The 18,284-nt window shown below is 36.8% G+C and overlaps 1 protein-coding gene across 1 annotated transcript in view; it reads left to right on the top strand.

Moving 5' to 3' along the window:
- Positions 1-18,284, top strand: part of LOC121383184 (S phase cyclin A-associated protein in the endoplasmic reticulum-like) — a 134,819-nt gene that overhangs the window by 44,649 nt on the left and 71,886 nt on the right. Inside the window, exon 24 of the mRNA XM_041513037.1 lies at positions 12,377-12,523. Within this exon, the coding sequence (XP_041368971.1) occupies positions 12,377-12,523 (147 nt within the window). The remainder of the gene's footprint in view (positions 1-12,376; positions 12,524-18,284) is intronic.

Below are 18,284 nucleotides of genomic sequence, written 5' to 3'. Positions count from 1 at the left end.
GATAAATAGAATTCACTACTTGTGTTTTTTAATATGTAAAATATCAACCTAACCAAATACCGATAACGTAGACTTGGTTGATATTTTTCATATTAAAAAACACTCATGACGAATCCTAGATATATAGGGTCATTCCATGTCAGATCACCCAATGGGTCAAACCCTACCCTCTCCAATTTCAATGAAATTTGGTATATAAGGTTAATTTGGCCTTCTTTTTTTTAAATTTTCTCAAAAAAGGGCGTGGCCGCCCTTTTTTAAATTGCCAATTTTAAATTGCCATAACTCAGCAACCAATGGTCCAATTTTGACAAATGAGGTATCATTGGAAAGGAGGAATTACAAGGAATCCTGACATTTGGGTTACTTTTGGGCTGATGACCTTTTGACCTATATTTTGACCTTGAAATTGACCTTGTGGGACACGTGACCTTGAGATGACCTTTGATTAAAATTATAGCCCAATATGTTATCTACAACATATAAAAAAATTGGAGTTGGTAAATGTTTCATTAGTCAGCAGTTTCAAATTGAAATATGTTTACCTGCTGTTGTTCTATGCTCTCTGTGTATAGACTGCATTCATTTCACTATTAAATGTATATGCGTCAACACTGTAAATGTCATGAATGTTAATGATACAGTATAGTGTGGCAGGGTGTATACTACCAAATCAAATCCCATAGACGACAATAGTAACATATGTGGCTAAAACTCCTACCTGCAACGTATCAACCGACATAAATGCCACGGATATAAATACTACCACCCCTTACACTTAAAGTGAATCAGAAAGAAATGGGGGTCAAGCTGCTTGTTTCTGAGATAACGGGTAGCGTCTATGACTACCCTAGTTTCGCACAAAATTCGAGTACTTTTTTTTACAGGTACCCCATACATGTTTCAAGCACACGGCTACTTGACACATTGGTACTAGATAAAATAAAATTGCATATTTTTTTTTACCCAGATGAAACTATTATTTTTTACAACCAACACACTCACATTTATAACCAATCACAGGACTTGTGGTGTTCACTTCTCTATCAAAAGTTGGGTGCACCTCGAACTTTGACCCAGCCGGAAGTTATTTGGTTTAGTACTACCGGCAACCAGGCAACCAATTGATTACGGAAAATAGAATATATAAATCGCTACTGGTAGTTTCCTTCATCTTTTGTTGATTTTATATATTATTGTATTTCTGTTTATTTGAGGAGTCTGACTACTTGATTGAAGTCACAAGCTTTCTAGTCTTTAACTATCCATGTTGAACAGACTTTGGAAATTCTGATGAGATCATTTTGGCAGATACTGTAATTCCTGGATGAAGATTATATCAAGGATGGGGTGTTTATAACACAAAGTATATCCCTTTCTGGAATCCAACACCTGTCTGCTTTTGACGGCCAGTGGAACTGCCTTGAAGGTCCATGAGGGTGCATGAACTTGACGTTATAGTCTCCAAATTCCTCTGAAACTTCATCCACCAAACCAATCCAAGGAAGACCATCATAGAGGCTGCAGACAAAGTTCTGCACCTTTATTTCTAGTGGAATTTGTGAATCGTCATTACTATCATCGAAATTGCTAGTATCTTGAATTTGTACCAATTAGGGTAGATTGGATTGTGAACTCATTACTATCATCGAAATTGCTAGTATCTTGAATTTGTGAGTATCTTGAGATTGGATTGTGAACTCAGTTTGAAAATCTGCATTGTAGACAATGGGACAATGGGATAATGGGACAAAACAATGGTACTACAGGGTTCCTTTAACTGTCTTTGCTAAATGAAATCTTGTTTGTAGTTCTTTGCGATAGACAGCAACCTGTTCTTGTGTCATGTGAAAGAAATGGAAATTGGACGTCAAACATTTTGTAATTTTGACATATAGTCTTACAGAAGAAACGCGTTACATTTTTCAATTAGTAGCAATGGATCTTTTATATGCACCATCCCAGAGACAGGATAGCACATACCATGGCCTTTGATATACCAGTTGTGGTGCACTGGATGGAGCAAGAAATAGCCCAATGGGCCCACTGACAGGGATCATTCCCAGACTGTCAGCACACCAAGCGAGTGCTTTACCACAGGGCTACGTACCGCCCCTGCCATCTATTTAACTATGTACAATGAAATAGCATTTGTTTGGCATTTTAAAAAAGTTCCATATATATGACTATTTTTCTGCCATTTATTGCTGAATTGTGACAATTCCATTTTTTAAATTCTTTATCCATTAAAAAAAATTGTTTTACCATTCATTATTTATACATATAGGTAGTACTAAACCAAATAACTTCCGGCTGGGTCAAAGTTCGAGATGCACCCAACTTTTGATAGAGAAGTGAACACCACAAGTCCTGTGATTGGTAAAAAAATTGCAATTTTATTTCATCTAGTACCAATGTGTCAATTAGCCTTGTGCTTAAAACATGTATGGGGTATCTGTAAAAAAAAGTACTCGAATTTTGTGCGAAACTAGGGTAGTCATAGACGCTACCCGTTATCTCAGAAACGAGCAGCTTGACCCCCATTTTTTTCTGATTCACTTTAAGTGTAAGGGGTGGTAGTATTTATATCCGTGGCGTTTATGTCGGCTGATACGTTGCAGGTAGGAGTTTTAGCCACATATGTTACTATTGTCGTCTATGGGATTTGATTTGGTAGTATACACCCTGTACTACATTGTAGGCCTATCACTAAGTGCTATAAGTCACTTTTTTCAGTTGGATTCTCTGCTGCTTATGGTACAGGCCTATGCTTGAAACCTTAGAAAATAAGTGTCAAATTGTGATGCAGTACCTATGGTGAATAAACAAATTATTATTTAGCAATCTTACCATAATGACTTGCTCAATGACATGACATAGACTCGAAATTTTAAAGTACAAACATTCTTCACTTCATCAATAAGGATGTAAGTGTAAACACATAAGTGTGCCAGTAGGCCTACAGACCAGATAGTAATTAATATTAAAAATAATTATTAATACTAATTACATATATAAGTAATAAGGATCAATTAGTTCTTTTGTTTGTCAGTTACTTACTGGAGATTTTCTGATACTTACATCTTAATGGATCTTGGAAATGGAGGGAAGTCCGAGATCTAATGGATAAACATAAATTTCTTCGATTTTAGATATTCATGCAGCATGCTCTGAATTGGGGTTAGGGGGCTGCATTTTTCTCCACATGGAGTCCAAAGTCCATTCAAGGGGCCATAACTTCCTTTCAATGTAGTCCCCATGGTAATAAAGTTTAGCCTGTTCAAAACAATATGAGATGTTGGCACAAGATGTTTTTGATAATTAGGCAGTATTTCAAAAAACTAATCTTAAATCTGTTGGATGCTGGACTATATTGTTAGAACATTCCTGACATTTACAGTGTTGATGCATGTACATTTAATAATGCTTAAATACATATGCAGTCTATACACAGAGAGCATAGAACAACAGCAGGTAAACATATTTCAATTTGAAATTGCTGACTAATAAAACATTTTCCACCTCCAATTTTTTTATATGTTGTAGATAACATGTTGGGCTATAATTTTAATCAAAGGTCATCTCAAGGTCACGTGTCCCACAAGGTCAATTTCAAGGTCAAAATATAGGTCAAAAGGTCATCAGCCCAAAAGTATTCCTTGTAATTCCCCCTTTCCAATGATACCTCATTTTTCAAAATTGGACCATTGGTTGCTGAGTTATGGCAATTTAAAAAAGGGCGGCCACGCCGTTTTTTTAGAAAATTTAAAAAAAAGAAAAGGCCACAACTCGGAAACTGAAACTTGGAATTTCAGTTTTTTGGGCCAAAATAACCTTATATACCAAATTTCATTGAAATTGGAGAGGGTAGGGTTTAACCCATTGGGTGATCTGACATGGAATATGACCCTATATGAAAATAAAATAATAATGAAAATGTATACCCTCCATGCACCCACCCACCACTTACTGTAAGTTTCAGGTTTTTATACAGGCAATACAGGCAGGTTGTACATAATACCATCTTTTTTCGAAAAAAATAAATGTTAGAGAAACTGATTAACTCCAACTCCAAACTGTATTTACATGTCCACATCCATTTACGGTTCAGACACGTCCACCCTGGGCACAGCCTCTGACATCACCAGTGACCAAGTCCAGGGCACAAGGGGTGGGGATGTGGTCCGTTTGCCGTAGAGTTCAACCCAAGACTCTTCAGTTATTTCTTTAGTTCAAAACGTGTGCTTTTCTACAGATTCCTGAATTAATTTGGCTCCTGGAATATCATTCTCCATAATTTTACCATTATCACCAGCCACATTGCGCATGTGTCCAAAATAAGCTTGTCCACTCGAGTGGTACACCTGACCTATTCCAGCTGAATTTCGCTTGGTGATGCTCAAAATCTTCTGTTTAATGTTTGATGTATCATGACTTCTGTTGGAATATGATGTATTAGAATTTTGTATTTATTCTTGGAGTGAACAAAAATATGTCTCTCCCTTACCACAATCATTTCTAGAACAGTTGTAATAGCTAAAAGATTATCAGTTGAGCATTTATTAGATGAGAATGTGACAGATATAAAATCCATGAAAGACTGAGTTACTGTGTTTCACATTAACTTTGCACCTAAAACCTTATCTTTAATTTGATAGATTTATATACATCGCCCGTTTCTATTTCAGAAAGTATACAGCGCTCTCATTATTATATAGCATCACCTTTTACAAAACATTTTAATTATATTTGAATCATGTCTTTTCATGTTATTTTTATTATTAGATCTTTTAACATACACCAATTAGGTTTAGAATTCCTGTTATTTTTACTTTTACTAGTTGTAGATCCCTTGATAAACTGATGACTGACGTAAGAACTCACCGATCAAGATAGCATTCCTGTTATTTTTATTATTAGATCCTTTGGCAGCCAACTATCAGGTTTTTTTTATTCTTGGATCCCTTGACAGACACACTGACAATGGACCTAGTTACACCTATCAGGTTTAGAATTCCTGTATTTTATCATTAGATCCCTGGACAGACACACTGACAGTGGACCTAGTTACACCTATGATGTTTAGAATTCCTGTATTTTATCATGAATAGATCCCTGGACAGACACACTGACAATGGGCCTAGTTAAACCTATCGGGTTTAAAATTCCTGTTATTTTATGATTAGATCCTTTGACAGACACACTGACAATGGACCTAGTTACACCTATCGGGTTTAGAATTCCTGTTATTTTATCATTAGATTCCTGGACCTAGATGGACCTAGTAACTCGTATATCAAGTTCAAAGTTCCTGTTTGTTTTATTATTAGGTCCCTTGATGGACATACATTTGAAACTGGAATGTTTTTACTATTAGAAACTGTCAGACACATTGATGATTATGGACCAAGTAACAATCTGACATGTCCTGTTGTGTCGTTTTTTTACGAAGTGAAAAAGCAAGATAGAGGTACTACTTTTCAGATTGTGGCAGCAACATCATCTTTTGCATTTATAGTCGTTCCCACAGGAACACCTTTTTTCATGCTATGGAATTTACTAAAAGTTATTTATTTCTGAGCAGATTGTTTTTTAAATTGGACACAATTTTTTTTTTAATTTCCAAAACACAATTACTTTTCTTCTTACATCAGACAAAGCTGAAATTATTTACAACAAAATTTTTGTAGGTTGGGATGGACTATACATGTAGGTTAATGTTAAAGTTTCATGTTTAGCTGTATTTTTCACAAACTATAATCCTAGATTAATGAAACTTGGTTTATAGTTCCACCCATGGAAGTTCATCACAACGCACATGGAAAATTATTATTATTGTTATTAAATTATTATTTTTAAAAGTATTTTTATTATTAATTTTTAACAAGCACTGAGATCCATGACTGCATCTATGGATGCAACTGTCAGTGACATCAAATAATCAAATATGTTATGGTAAGCAAGACATGTAATTCTGTGGAATTCATGTTTCTACTGTTATATTCCTTGACAATTACACAGATGACAACTGTTCCCTGCAACCTGTGTTCGAAACAAGCACTTGTCCATTTGTCGGGGGAGGATGTAACCCAATGGCAAAGTGGTAAATTGTTTAATTTTAAGGAATGATAAATGTTTTTGGATAAATAAAAATACTGATAGATACATGTATGTAAATCTTTTTATGTGCCTGTCCAGTGGATTAGTTAATAAATGTAAGTTTTTGTTGTTGTTTAATGACACCACTAGAGAACATTGATTTATTAATCATCCGCTATTAGATGTCAAAGATTTGGTTATTTTGACACATAGTCTTAGAGAGGAAACCCACTACATTTTTCCATTAGCAGCAAAGGATCTTTTATAATATGCACCATCCCACAGACAGGATAGCACATACCACAGCCTTTGATATACCAGTTGTGGTATACTGCCTGGCTAGTGAATAATTCTATCACTGGCGACATGTGTATTGCAACATGTTCTTTTGATATCTTAACTGTTAACGTTCCTTGATGAAATTCAAAACTAGTGTCATCCATCAAAATATAATTACAAACTTTCTACTGTCATACATTTCACTCATTTAAGGGGGATATCATTAAAAATGTTAACATTCAGTAATAATTTTAAAAAAACCCACACACAGAAAATGACAAATAGATGATAATAAGGAGGAAAGAAACTGACTTGTAAATGTGGGGTTTTTTTGTGATATTTTTTTTAAATAGGTATTGGTTGTTTTTTTACTAATTTGTTATCTTTTTCTTAATTTACTGATGCATACCAATCATAACTGTGATGTTAAAATGCTTTGCTATGTAACCCAATTTTATTCAATTTGTGTCTGTTACCCATCAATAGATTCCTTCCTTACGAAAAACAATTCTTATTTAACATTCCCATTCCTCTGTAGTAAACATATATGATGTCTACCACCTTTCTGAGTAACCTGATAACGTCATTTCTCTTTGCTATTTGAAACCCGATAGCCCGTTGTGTGTTGTGTGCATTTGTTTTGTTTTTCTGGTCCATGTTGCACACATCATCTGTAGTCACAACAAGCGGGTGATGTTGTTAGAGCCAATGTTATCATGTATGGCGTGTGCCACAATCACTGCGCCTGCCACCTCTGGCAGTCTGGTAATGTGACAGCGTGGACTTCACACTACCTCCATGCTACTGGCTCTGACAGACAAACTCTCACCTTGCTACTGGGCTGTCACTGGCAATTAGCTTCTTCTCCGCTGTGATACGTTTTTATGCTCTATAAGCTGTATGAACTGTGCAGTAACGGAATGATTTCTGTCGGGACAAGTTACTGAATTCATCACACAACTATTTTACACGATCTCCCAGTCTGCGTGTTCTTGGAGACCTGTGTTTCACTGGGGTATGCCATGTAAATGGAATCTACAAACTGTCTCACTTTCCAGTGGCTATCTGTAGTTAGTTATTTTCAGAAAATAGATGAAACAATATAGATTTTTCTTTTATAACCACAGCAAATTCTTAAACAGAGAAGTTTGACATCCAATAGCCGATGATTAATTAATCAGTGTGTTCCAATGGTGTTGTTAAACAAAACAAACTTATTGTTTTAAAACAGAAAAGTTATAATAGCTTTAAGACAAGTTTTAAGTTTACTTGAAATAACATCTAGACAAAGAAAACTTGATATATTGTGCGTGAACAGTAGCTATATATTATTAAATTAGTAACAAATTGGCCTCAATCTGTTAGAGGTAGAGAGAGTTGGTAACCGATTGGTATAAAATTAAATCCGCAATAAAATGAGTGGCACGGTTAATGATTCTGTGATCTATATCTATCATGGTCTCAGTGTTAAGAACAAATGCAACAGACTTCAGAAAACAAAAGCTACTTCAGTAAATTTTCATTTAATCATTATGTAGAATAAAAGTTTTGGAAAACCAAAACCAGAATTTCACTGTGGCTTTTTTCCCCTTTTCTTTTAAATTCTCTTTTATTATTATTATTTTTACCAACAGCCCTGCCTGGACAATGTAGGTCTTCATAAAAGGTATTTGATGTAAAAACAGTCCCAATAGTTTCATACTAGTCCTAGAAGGCTTTTATGTTGTATTCTTTGTTTAAAGAGGAAATTTGTTTATTATGATACATGAGATTTCCATTGTTGAAAGACTGTATAAAATGTGTGCCAACACAGGTAACCGTCCATCAGTCTCAGTGTAAGTAACAAGTTATTTAATCACACAGTCAACAATATCAATGGAGAATGGATCATGTAATATCTTTCTGTTAGTTCATAGTTGGGGATTTTCTTCAGCTTTGCTCTTTGATTTTGCCTAGGCAGTTATTGTGTACATTTTAATGATGTACCACAATTTGGTCTAGAAGACATCTGTTTTCTATGCATCATGATAATATTTTCTTTTACTTTGACAGATTGGGATGGGGGGAGGGAGGGGTTGAACCCATTAGGGATTGATCGTATTATTCTTTGTACATCAGGTGAGCACTCGACCACTGAGGTACATTTCATCTCTAAACCTGTCATTAAATAATAACGGTTTCAAAGCTGATTTACTTTTAAGGAGTCTGTTACTTAATAACATTAGTTTTAAACTACTTTTACATGGTCACTTGTGTTATTGGGGATAATTTCACTTTGATACATCTGCTAATTTAAAAACAAAAATTTCAATTCTTTGTTTTTCTACAGTTTTTAGCTTAATAATTCACCCTCCAGGTAGCTTCCTGTTATTCATTAACAAAACATTGTTTTCTTAGAAGTTTTTCTCTGAAATATTACCCTTTTCTCTTTACATATACTAATAGCCACCTTGAGTAGCTAATTTTACGGTCAGGTCATATTTTATATTACCAGCTTATTAAGAACGGAAGGAAGGTATCGCATTTCAGTGGCTTTGATTATTTTTCACCACGATTTTAAATGGAAACAAAAGCACGGGGGAAAGCTAGCTCTGCATTGTGTCTGTGGACAGACTTGTGCCTAGGCCGTGATTTGGATTATTAGGCTGGATTTCACCGTCATCTATTGTTTACACCCGGTGACAAGTTACTCCTCTCGGCACAAATGTCTGCAGTGAATTACAGATGATAAATTGCATGCCAGTCCGCATATCATGGCCGTTCTTCAGAGTTTGCCAGCAGCAACGAAAATTTGTGTTTTGCCGTTTCCGGAATAAATGTAAAATTAAAAGTCTTGTTGATGCAGCAAGCTTGATGGCTCTGTTTTATGGCAGTTAGTTTCCTGGACCCAGGGGGCCCTGCCGTTCTGCCATATCGCATTTCAGGTAACCAGCGGCAGTGACAGCCTTCCTAACTGTATGGCCGGCCAGATAATTCATGGCTCTTCACCTCCACACAAACAAGATTAATCCATGCATTAGATGATGAAGGCTCACTGAGCTCAGCTTTTTGTTGCCTTTCACCACACATCTTGCCAAACTATTTCATTTATTGACACATTTCTGTCCGTGTTTCTCAGCTTTGTTGACGTCTTACTTATTTCTTTATTGAAAATCTCATTGTAAAAATGATTTTGAATTAAAAAAAATTGTAGACATATAAATTGTGAAATAACAAATTGTTTTTTTCTTGTCTATTTTTTCCCCCATTTTTTAAAAATAGATCTTTGAGAGGTTTGTTTTGTTTTTTTCCCTGGCATTTTCAAGAAATAGAATATATGTTTACAAATGTGTTTCACGTACTTTGTTGTATCAGCACTGTAAATCCTGTACATCCACCAGTATGTGCAGTATCCATTTAGTGTTTGAAATGAATTGAAATTTTATTTCTGGTTATAATTTCATGTTCATATATAACAATACATCATAATAACTTTGTTGTCTTAGCTGGGAAACTGTATACCGAAAGTATAAAATGTTAAAGAATAAATTCCGTGATGATTGCTATATCATATACTCTTGATTAATTTAATTAACAATAAAAGGTCCTACATTTTCATGCTGTGACTTAATGACTTAACAATTTGATGACCATGATTGTGCTGAGCACAACTTATAAGCTCCAGGCTCATTTGAACACTTGACTCTGTTTTGTTAAGAATGTAAAGCTGAAGTTACGAAGCCTGCCATTTAAACAGTGTTGATGATCTGCACTTAATTAGGGACTGCATAGGAGCGCTGCAGAGACCCGCTGTTGTATGCATCGACATTCATCCTGCAATACTCGGACCAGTTAATTTCCTGTCAGCCAAACGATGGTGGCTGTTTGCTTCTCCCCACACTTCAAAAGGTCACAAATTAAGACGTCTTCACCAGCGTGTGGTCGATTGCATTCATTCACTAGTCTAGAAATTTGTTGAATAGGGATTTCGCCACATTGTGTCCATTTGAATTCCGTGATGGAGAGAAATATATAAGGGACAAGCCCGAAGAAGGAAGTGCAGTGCGTAACATGGCATTGATCACTGCTGTGGTCTTTAGAAGCCGTCACATGCAGGATGTGACACAGTGAATCTATGGGAAATAAGGCATGGCTGCCCGTCCCGCTGTGACAGAAGATCATTAATGTCTTACACTTGACTAGTGGCACGCTTCTGCTCCCGCTTTCTCTCCCCAGCTCAGTTCTCATCGCAAATAAAGAACAAATTTGAAAAGAATTGCTTAATTTCCTAGCAGAGCTGCTGTAATTTTTTCCTTTTAATTGAGTGTTTCCTCTTCCACAGGAGAAATTCTCACGTCATTAGATACCTCAATGAGAGTGTGTTGACTTTGTCGTCATGAAAACTGGGTCAGAATCTTGAGTTTTCCTATCATACAATATCATTCATGGGAACAAAATTATTTAAAAAAAAAAATTAACTTATGCTTTCACAAAATTGACAAACTTTGTTATTGCCCGAAAGAATGAGAAAAAAAATAAAAAAAAATAATGGCTATGAATTAAATGTTTGATTTATCTGAAGGTTGGTTTGCGGTTCTGTTTATGAAATAAACCTGGAGCACTGTTAATTGAAATATAAAAGATTCCTTGCTGCTGATAGAAAACGTAGCAGGTTTCATCTGAAGACTGAGAATGATCCAATGTTTTACATCTGTTAGCTGATGATTAATTAAATAAGTGACTTTTAGTGGTGGTATTAAACAAAACAAACATTAACACTTAATTATTGAATATAGTTCAGTATTCTGTTTTTCACCCTGACCTTGTTTTATTATCATATTCTTTAAATTTACCTTAGTTATGTATCTGATTTCATTGTGTGGTATATTGTTTGAGGGAAAATGTATTTGAAATAAACCTGAAGCACTGCTAACTGAAAACAGAAGCATGTTTTGCAGACAGTAATTTCTTTTCTGAACCCAACATGGGTGTCATAGCTACATACTTTTGACACTTAATGCTGCTTATCAAATGGTAATCCGAAATGTATGCGGGGCCTCCCCCAAAAAGAAAATGGGTTACATTTAGGGTTAGTGTTAAGAAAATCATACAGTAATGATAACAGTCATTAATTTTGTCAAATGGTTAACTTAAAAAAATATAAAATTTGGGTATGGCGCCATACCCATTTTACCCTCTGGCAGAAACCCTGTTATTTTATTGTCATAACTGATTTAATGTAATCATTACGTATTTCCATTACATTTTGCTGAATGTGGACTCAAATTATCACTAAAAGGTCATTTTAACTCTTAATTAGCCAAGTGTTCAGAATAAACATTTTGTAGCATTCTGTAAGAAATATTAGAGACTATTTGGGCAGGACAGAAACGTGAAACTAAGTCTGCTTCAATAAGCACTTGTCTGTTAGTCCTGACAAGTGAAAACCTATTGTGAAATCACTTTTTTTAAACCTACGAAAAAAAAGCAAATTGACAGTACTCCGACAAGCGTAATGTACCTCAGTGATTATCTGGTGAACAAGGATAACTTTACAGAGCAGTATAATAGTTTGGAGCAATTGCTTCATACTTCAATAAAACAGTCTTGATTTCTCTCTACAATTTGTTGCAATCATCGTGACCCACAAAAATTTCAACTTTGACAAATTATATGCAGTCTGAAATTAATGGCAACTAATGATTTTTATTTTTAATAAAGAGAGAAAGGAAAAGCTTAGCTACTTTCATCATCCTACAATCAGCAGACTAGTACATCATTAGATAAATGTGTGGCGGACAAGTGAACAATTCTGCTTATTTCTATCACAGCACTTGTTTTTCTATTTATTCACTATTATATTGGTTTGTCAAGTGTATTTTACCATGAAGCATATTTTAGACAATAAATGCTATGGAAATCAGAGAATCCAGTTTAATTGTTTTCAGTACTGGCCTCCTAGGCTTTCTTAAAAATTGTTTGCTGTGTTTGACTATTTGTTTGTTGTTGTTGATTTCAGCTACATCATCTGTATTGGTATAATTGATAAACTGCAGCACTACTTCAACAACGTCCGTGGTCCCATCGACACTGACAAAAATGTAGCAGAGTTCCTGCAACACAGTCTTGGTCTGTTGGTTTCCATGACAAAGTTCATGTCGAAAAGGTGAGATAAGTGATATTTGTTATTGTCATGAAATGATATGGTACCCAAACTACAAAATATATTACAAGTGTAATCGATAGTCATTAAAAGACCACAAAGCAGGATCTAGTTGAGGTGCTGGGGTCATAAGATCAAATCCCCTTGTAGGACCCATTGAGGAATTTTTTTCTTGTCTCAGTCAGTGTCCCAGGACAGGTATACCAAAGGCTGTGGTATGTGCTGTTCTATCTAGGAAAATATGTATAAAAGATCTCTGAATACTTTATGTCATAATTATTAAATGTTTGACATCCAATAGCCAAGGATTAATTAATGCTCTAGTGGTGTTGTTAAACAAAATAAACTTTAATTTTGAAAGGACTGCATAAAGAGAACAGTTTGCTCATCATTCATTTAGCCTTTCATTAGCAGTTTCTTTAAAGGTCAGTAAAAAAAAACCCCCCAGTCATGATAAATCTTGTTAATCTGAGCAAAATGCACCTTGCAGCATGTTTTTAAGTACCTGATGTTATTGTTGAAGCACCTGGAAGAAGTCTGTCATCGTGAATGCCACCAAACCAATTAACATTGGCTGCTAATAATTGACATCTGTTTCACTAATGATGCTGTGTGGTGATAATTTGTCCATCAGATTGCTTCCAGTATCTCCATATCCCAAGCTTGGCCCAACACAGCATGCAGGTCACCTCCTGCTTAGCATCTTCATTGTTCACATCTTGATTCATTCTTTCATTTCAACTTATTTTCATGCTTATATTCAATTAAGGTTCAAGCACTGTTCTGAGCACACACCTGAGCTAACTGAGTTGTCTGTCCAGGACAGTGGGTTAGTTGTTAGTTTTTGAGTGAGAGAGAAGAGGGTGTAGTGGTTGTACAACTACCCATTGGGTCATTAAATCTCGCTCTGGGTGGGAGCCGATACCAGGCTGCGAACCCAGTACCCACCAGCCTTATATCCAATTACTTAACCACAACACCACCGAGGCCAGTTTCCATCTGGAAAGTTATTTTAAAACATTTATGTGATTATGTCCATACACTTAACTATCTGGGCTGTTAGTCCAATACAGTGGGATAATAGTTTGTGGTTAGTGAGAGAGAAGTTGTGCAATAGCCTTAATTACACCTCCCCCATTTATCCATTAAAACACATTTTTGTTGGGAGCCAGTATTGGGATTCGAACCCAGTACCTACCAGTCTTACATTTGATGGCTTAACCACCACAACACTGAGGTGAGTTAAGGATATGCAAAGTGTTTTATAGTGCCTTTCTTTAAATCATTAGTGCAAACGTTTTTACTTAATATGGTAATATTATCCATCCAATATTGCCATTGGGTTGTGAGCTGACCAATCATTCTGATAACCAGTGATCTGTTTCTTTATGAAGCCATCAGTTCCTAGACCTTTGTTTACTCCATGTGTGTGTATGGATTGTATGTGGTCGATTCCAATCCTCCAAGACAGAAGAAGAAGTTTATTTTTTTTAAAGATACCAGTAGAGAACATTTATTTATTAATCATGGGCTATTGGATGTCAGACATGTGGTAATGTTGACATATAGTCTTAGAGAGGAAACCCACTATATTTTTCCATTACTAGCAAAGGATCTTTTATATACACTATCCCATAGACAGGATAGCACATACCACAGCCTTTGATATACCAGCCATGGTGCACTAACTGGAGGGAGAAATAGCCCAATGGGCCCACTGACTGGAATCGATCCCAGACTGACCACGCATCAAACAAGCGCTTTACCACTGGGCTACGTCCCACTCCGCAAGTACAGAAGTGTGCAATGATGTCAAGAGTTTGTAATGTCATCATGCTTAAACTGTAGACCTCTGAGAATTGAACATTTGCGGGAACTGTTTATGGATTTTGCAAAAACAAGCTGATGTAATCCATTTTGTTTTTGCTTAGTTGACTAAGACCATGTGAATGATGTCTAAAATTTTAACATGTGAATGAAAATTGTGTTATGTGAAACTAGTCTTGTGAGAGCAATGCGCTAGCAATGCACAAATGAAACTATTGTTGTCGCAATTTTCAGATGCCTGAACCTTCAGTGGACATAAAATAAAATATATAAAAAACGTGTGTGCTGTTGGATGTATGTTTGTGCAGTATGAATACATAAAATAAAATATACTAGGTGGCAATAAAAACGCAATCTCGGAAATGATCATGGTTTATTTTATTATGCGAGATCCCACAAAAATGAAACCGATACCACCAGTGAGACCAACCACTGGCCCATCTGACTGGCACTGTCAGCCGCCAACAGTGAATCGCGCATAACGTCTCTGGCGATGTCAACGTCATGGGGGTCAGTATTTTATGTGACCTCCATGTGCTGCGATGCACGCCTGCAGCCTCCTAGGCATGGACATGCACAGGCGCCTCACCACACGTCGTGGGATGGCTGCCCAGTGATGCTGCAATGCCTGCTGCAGCTCAGCGAAGTTCTGTGGTGGATTCGGTTGGTTTTGAACACGACGTCCCAGCTCGTCCCACATGTGCTCTATTGGGTTCATGTCCGGGGAAACTGCTGGCCAGTCCAACACAGTGACATGGTGGGCACGAAGAAACGCCTGTGTATGCCTGGCAGTGTGCGGCCGAGCGTTGTCTTGCTGGAAGACGAGCCTGTTTCCGCCATGCCGTCTCATCAATGGGAGGAGGACCGGCCGCAGGATGTTGTCGACGTAGTGTTGCGCATTAAGGTTTCCCTGTACCACCACGAGTTCGGACCGGAAGTCAGCATTGATGGCACCCCAAACCATGACTCCGCCGCCCCCGTAGCGGTCCCTCTCCAGAACACAGGCCTGCGCGACACGTTCTCCACGACGGCGGTAAATGCAACGACGTCTGTCCGTGACACTCAAGTTAAATCTCGATTCATCCGAGAAGATGACATCTCGCCATCTCCTGGGTCGCAAATGCCCACCATTCCTGGCCCATAAGAGTCTTGCTTGACGATGTCTGTGCAGGAGGATAAGGCCACGGTAGGGTCGGTGGCAATGCAGTCGTGCTGCGGCAAGACGTCTCTGGACAGTTTGGGCGCTGATGAGTCGTCCCCTGGTTCCCACTTCAGTCCTGGCAGTGTTTGCGGCTGTCAAAAACCGATTGCGCAGGTGCCGCAACCGTATGTTCCGGTCCTGTCTATTGGTCGTTACGCGTGGTGTGCCCGAACGACGGCGGTCATTGACGGTCCCTGTCGTCTGATATCGGTTGAGGAGCCGATTAATGGTTGACGGGTGCACGTGGAACCGTTGTGCTACCCGCAATTGCGAGTTTCCGGCATTCAACAAGCCAATGGCTTGATTCCGATCGGCGTTGTTCAACCGAGGCATCGCGTAGGAGTGAGATACTCATTGCCACCCGCGTGTTCTGAGTGTGCCCGGGTATCAGGAAATGCACGTGCAAAGTGTTATTTCGCCAAGTGGTTGCGTGTGCGCGAATTACCGGATAATGCGTTTTTAGCGTTGTTCCCCTTATGTTGGGAACAGGCCGGAAGTCGACCTTTACATGCTGCTGAAATTATGTGTACCACTGTACCATGTACATTGACGAATAGCGTCAACGAAGTCCAACCGGAACGTATATTATTTTGACAAAAGGAAATTGTGTTATTAATGACGGCTAGTATATATACAAGATGTGTGCGGTATTGGATGTATGTTTGTGTGGTGTGGATACATAAAATAAAATATATACAAGATGTGTGTGGTGTTGGATGTATGTTTGTGTGGTGTTGGATGTATGTTTGTGTGGTGTGGATACATAAAATAAAATATATACAAGATGTGTGTGGTGTTGGATGTATGTTTGTGTGGTGTGGATACATAAAATAAAATATATACAAGATGTGTGGTGTTGGATGTATGTTTGTGTGGTGTGGATACATAAAATAAAATATATACAAGATGTGTGTGGTGTTGGATGTATGTTTGTGTGGTGTTGGATGTATATTTGTGTGGTGTGGATACATAAAATAAAATATATACAAGATGTGTGTGGTGTTGGATGTATGTTTGTGTGGTGTGGATACATAAAATAAAATACAAGATGTGTGTGGTGTTGGATGTATGTTTGTGTGGTGTGGATACATAAAATAAAATATATACAAGATGTGTGTGGTGTTGGATGTATGTTTGTGTTGTGTTGGATGTATGTTTGTGTGGTGTGGATACATATGTTTGTGGTGTGGATACATAAAATAAAATATATACAAGATGTGTGTGGTGTTGGATGTATGTTTATGTGGTGTTGGATGTATGTATGTGTGGTATGGATACACAAAATAAAATATATACAAGATGTGTGTGGTGTTGGATGTATGTTTGTGCAGTATGAATACATAAAATAAAATATATACAAGATGTGTGGTGTTGGATGTATGTTTGTGTGGTATGGATACACAAAATAAAATATATACAAGATGTGTGTGGTGTTGGATGTATGTTTGTGCAGTATGGATACACAAAATAAAATATATACAAGATGTGTGTGGTGTTGGATGTATGTTTGTGCAGTATGGATACATAAAATAAAATATATACAAGATGTGTGCTGTTGGATGTATGTTTGTGCAGTATGGATACATAAAATAAAATATATACAAGATGTGTGTGGTATTGGATGTATGTTTGTGTGGTGTGGATACATAAAATAAAATATATACAAGATGTGTGTGGTGTTGGATGTATGTTTGTGTGGTGTTGGATGTATTTTTGTGTGGTGTGGATACATAAAATAAAATATATACAAGATGTGTGTGGTGTTGGATGTATGTATGTGTGGTGTTGGATGTATGTTTGTGTGGTATGGATACATAAAATAAAATATATACAAGATGTGTGTGGTGTTGGATGTATGTTTGTGTGGTGTGGATACATAAAATAAAATATATACAAGATGTGTGTGGTGTTGGATGTATGTTTGTGTGGTGTTGGATGTATGTTTGTGTGGTATGGATACACAAATAAAATATATACAAGATGTGTGTGGTGTTGGATGTATGTTTGTGCAGTATGGATACATAAAATAAAATATATACAAGATGTGTGTGGTGTTGGATGTATGTTTGTGTGGTATGGATACACAAAATAAAATATATACAAGATGTGTGTGGTGTTGGATGTATGTTTGTGCAGTATGGATACACAAAATAAAATATATACAAGATGTGTGTGGTGTGTGGTGTTGGATGTATGTTTGTGTGGTGTTGGATGTATGTTTGTGTTGTGTGGATATACAAAATAAAATATATACAAGATGTGTGGTGTTGGATGTATGTTTGTGTGGTGTGGATACATAAAATAAAATATATACAAGATGTGTGTGGTGTTGGATGTATGTTTGTGTGGTGTGGATACATAAAATAAAATATATACAAGATGTGTGTGGTGTTGGATGGATGTTTGTGTGGTGTAGATACATAAAATAAAATATATACAAGATGTGTGTGGTGTTGGATGTATGTTTGTGTGGTGTGGATACACAAAATAAAATATATACAACATGTGTGTGGTGTTGGATGTATGTTTGTGTGGTGTTGGATGTATGTGTGTGTGGTGTTGGATGTATGTTTGTGTGGTGTGGATACACAAAATAAAATATATACAAGATGTGTGTGGTGTTGGATATATGTTTGTGTGGTGTGGATACATAAAATAAAATATATACAAGATGTGTGTGGTGTTGGATGTATGTTTGTGTTGTGTTGGATGTATGTTTGTGTGGTGTGGATACAC

Source organism: Gigantopelta aegis, chromosome 2 (assembly GCF_016097555.1).
Source record: "Gigantopelta aegis isolate Gae_Host chromosome 2, Gae_host_genome, whole genome shotgun sequence".
Lineage (NCBI taxonomy): Eukaryota > Metazoa > Mollusca > Gastropoda > Neomphalida > Peltospiridae > Gigantopelta > Gigantopelta aegis.
This window is presented reverse-complemented; position numbering and strand designations above follow the sequence as displayed.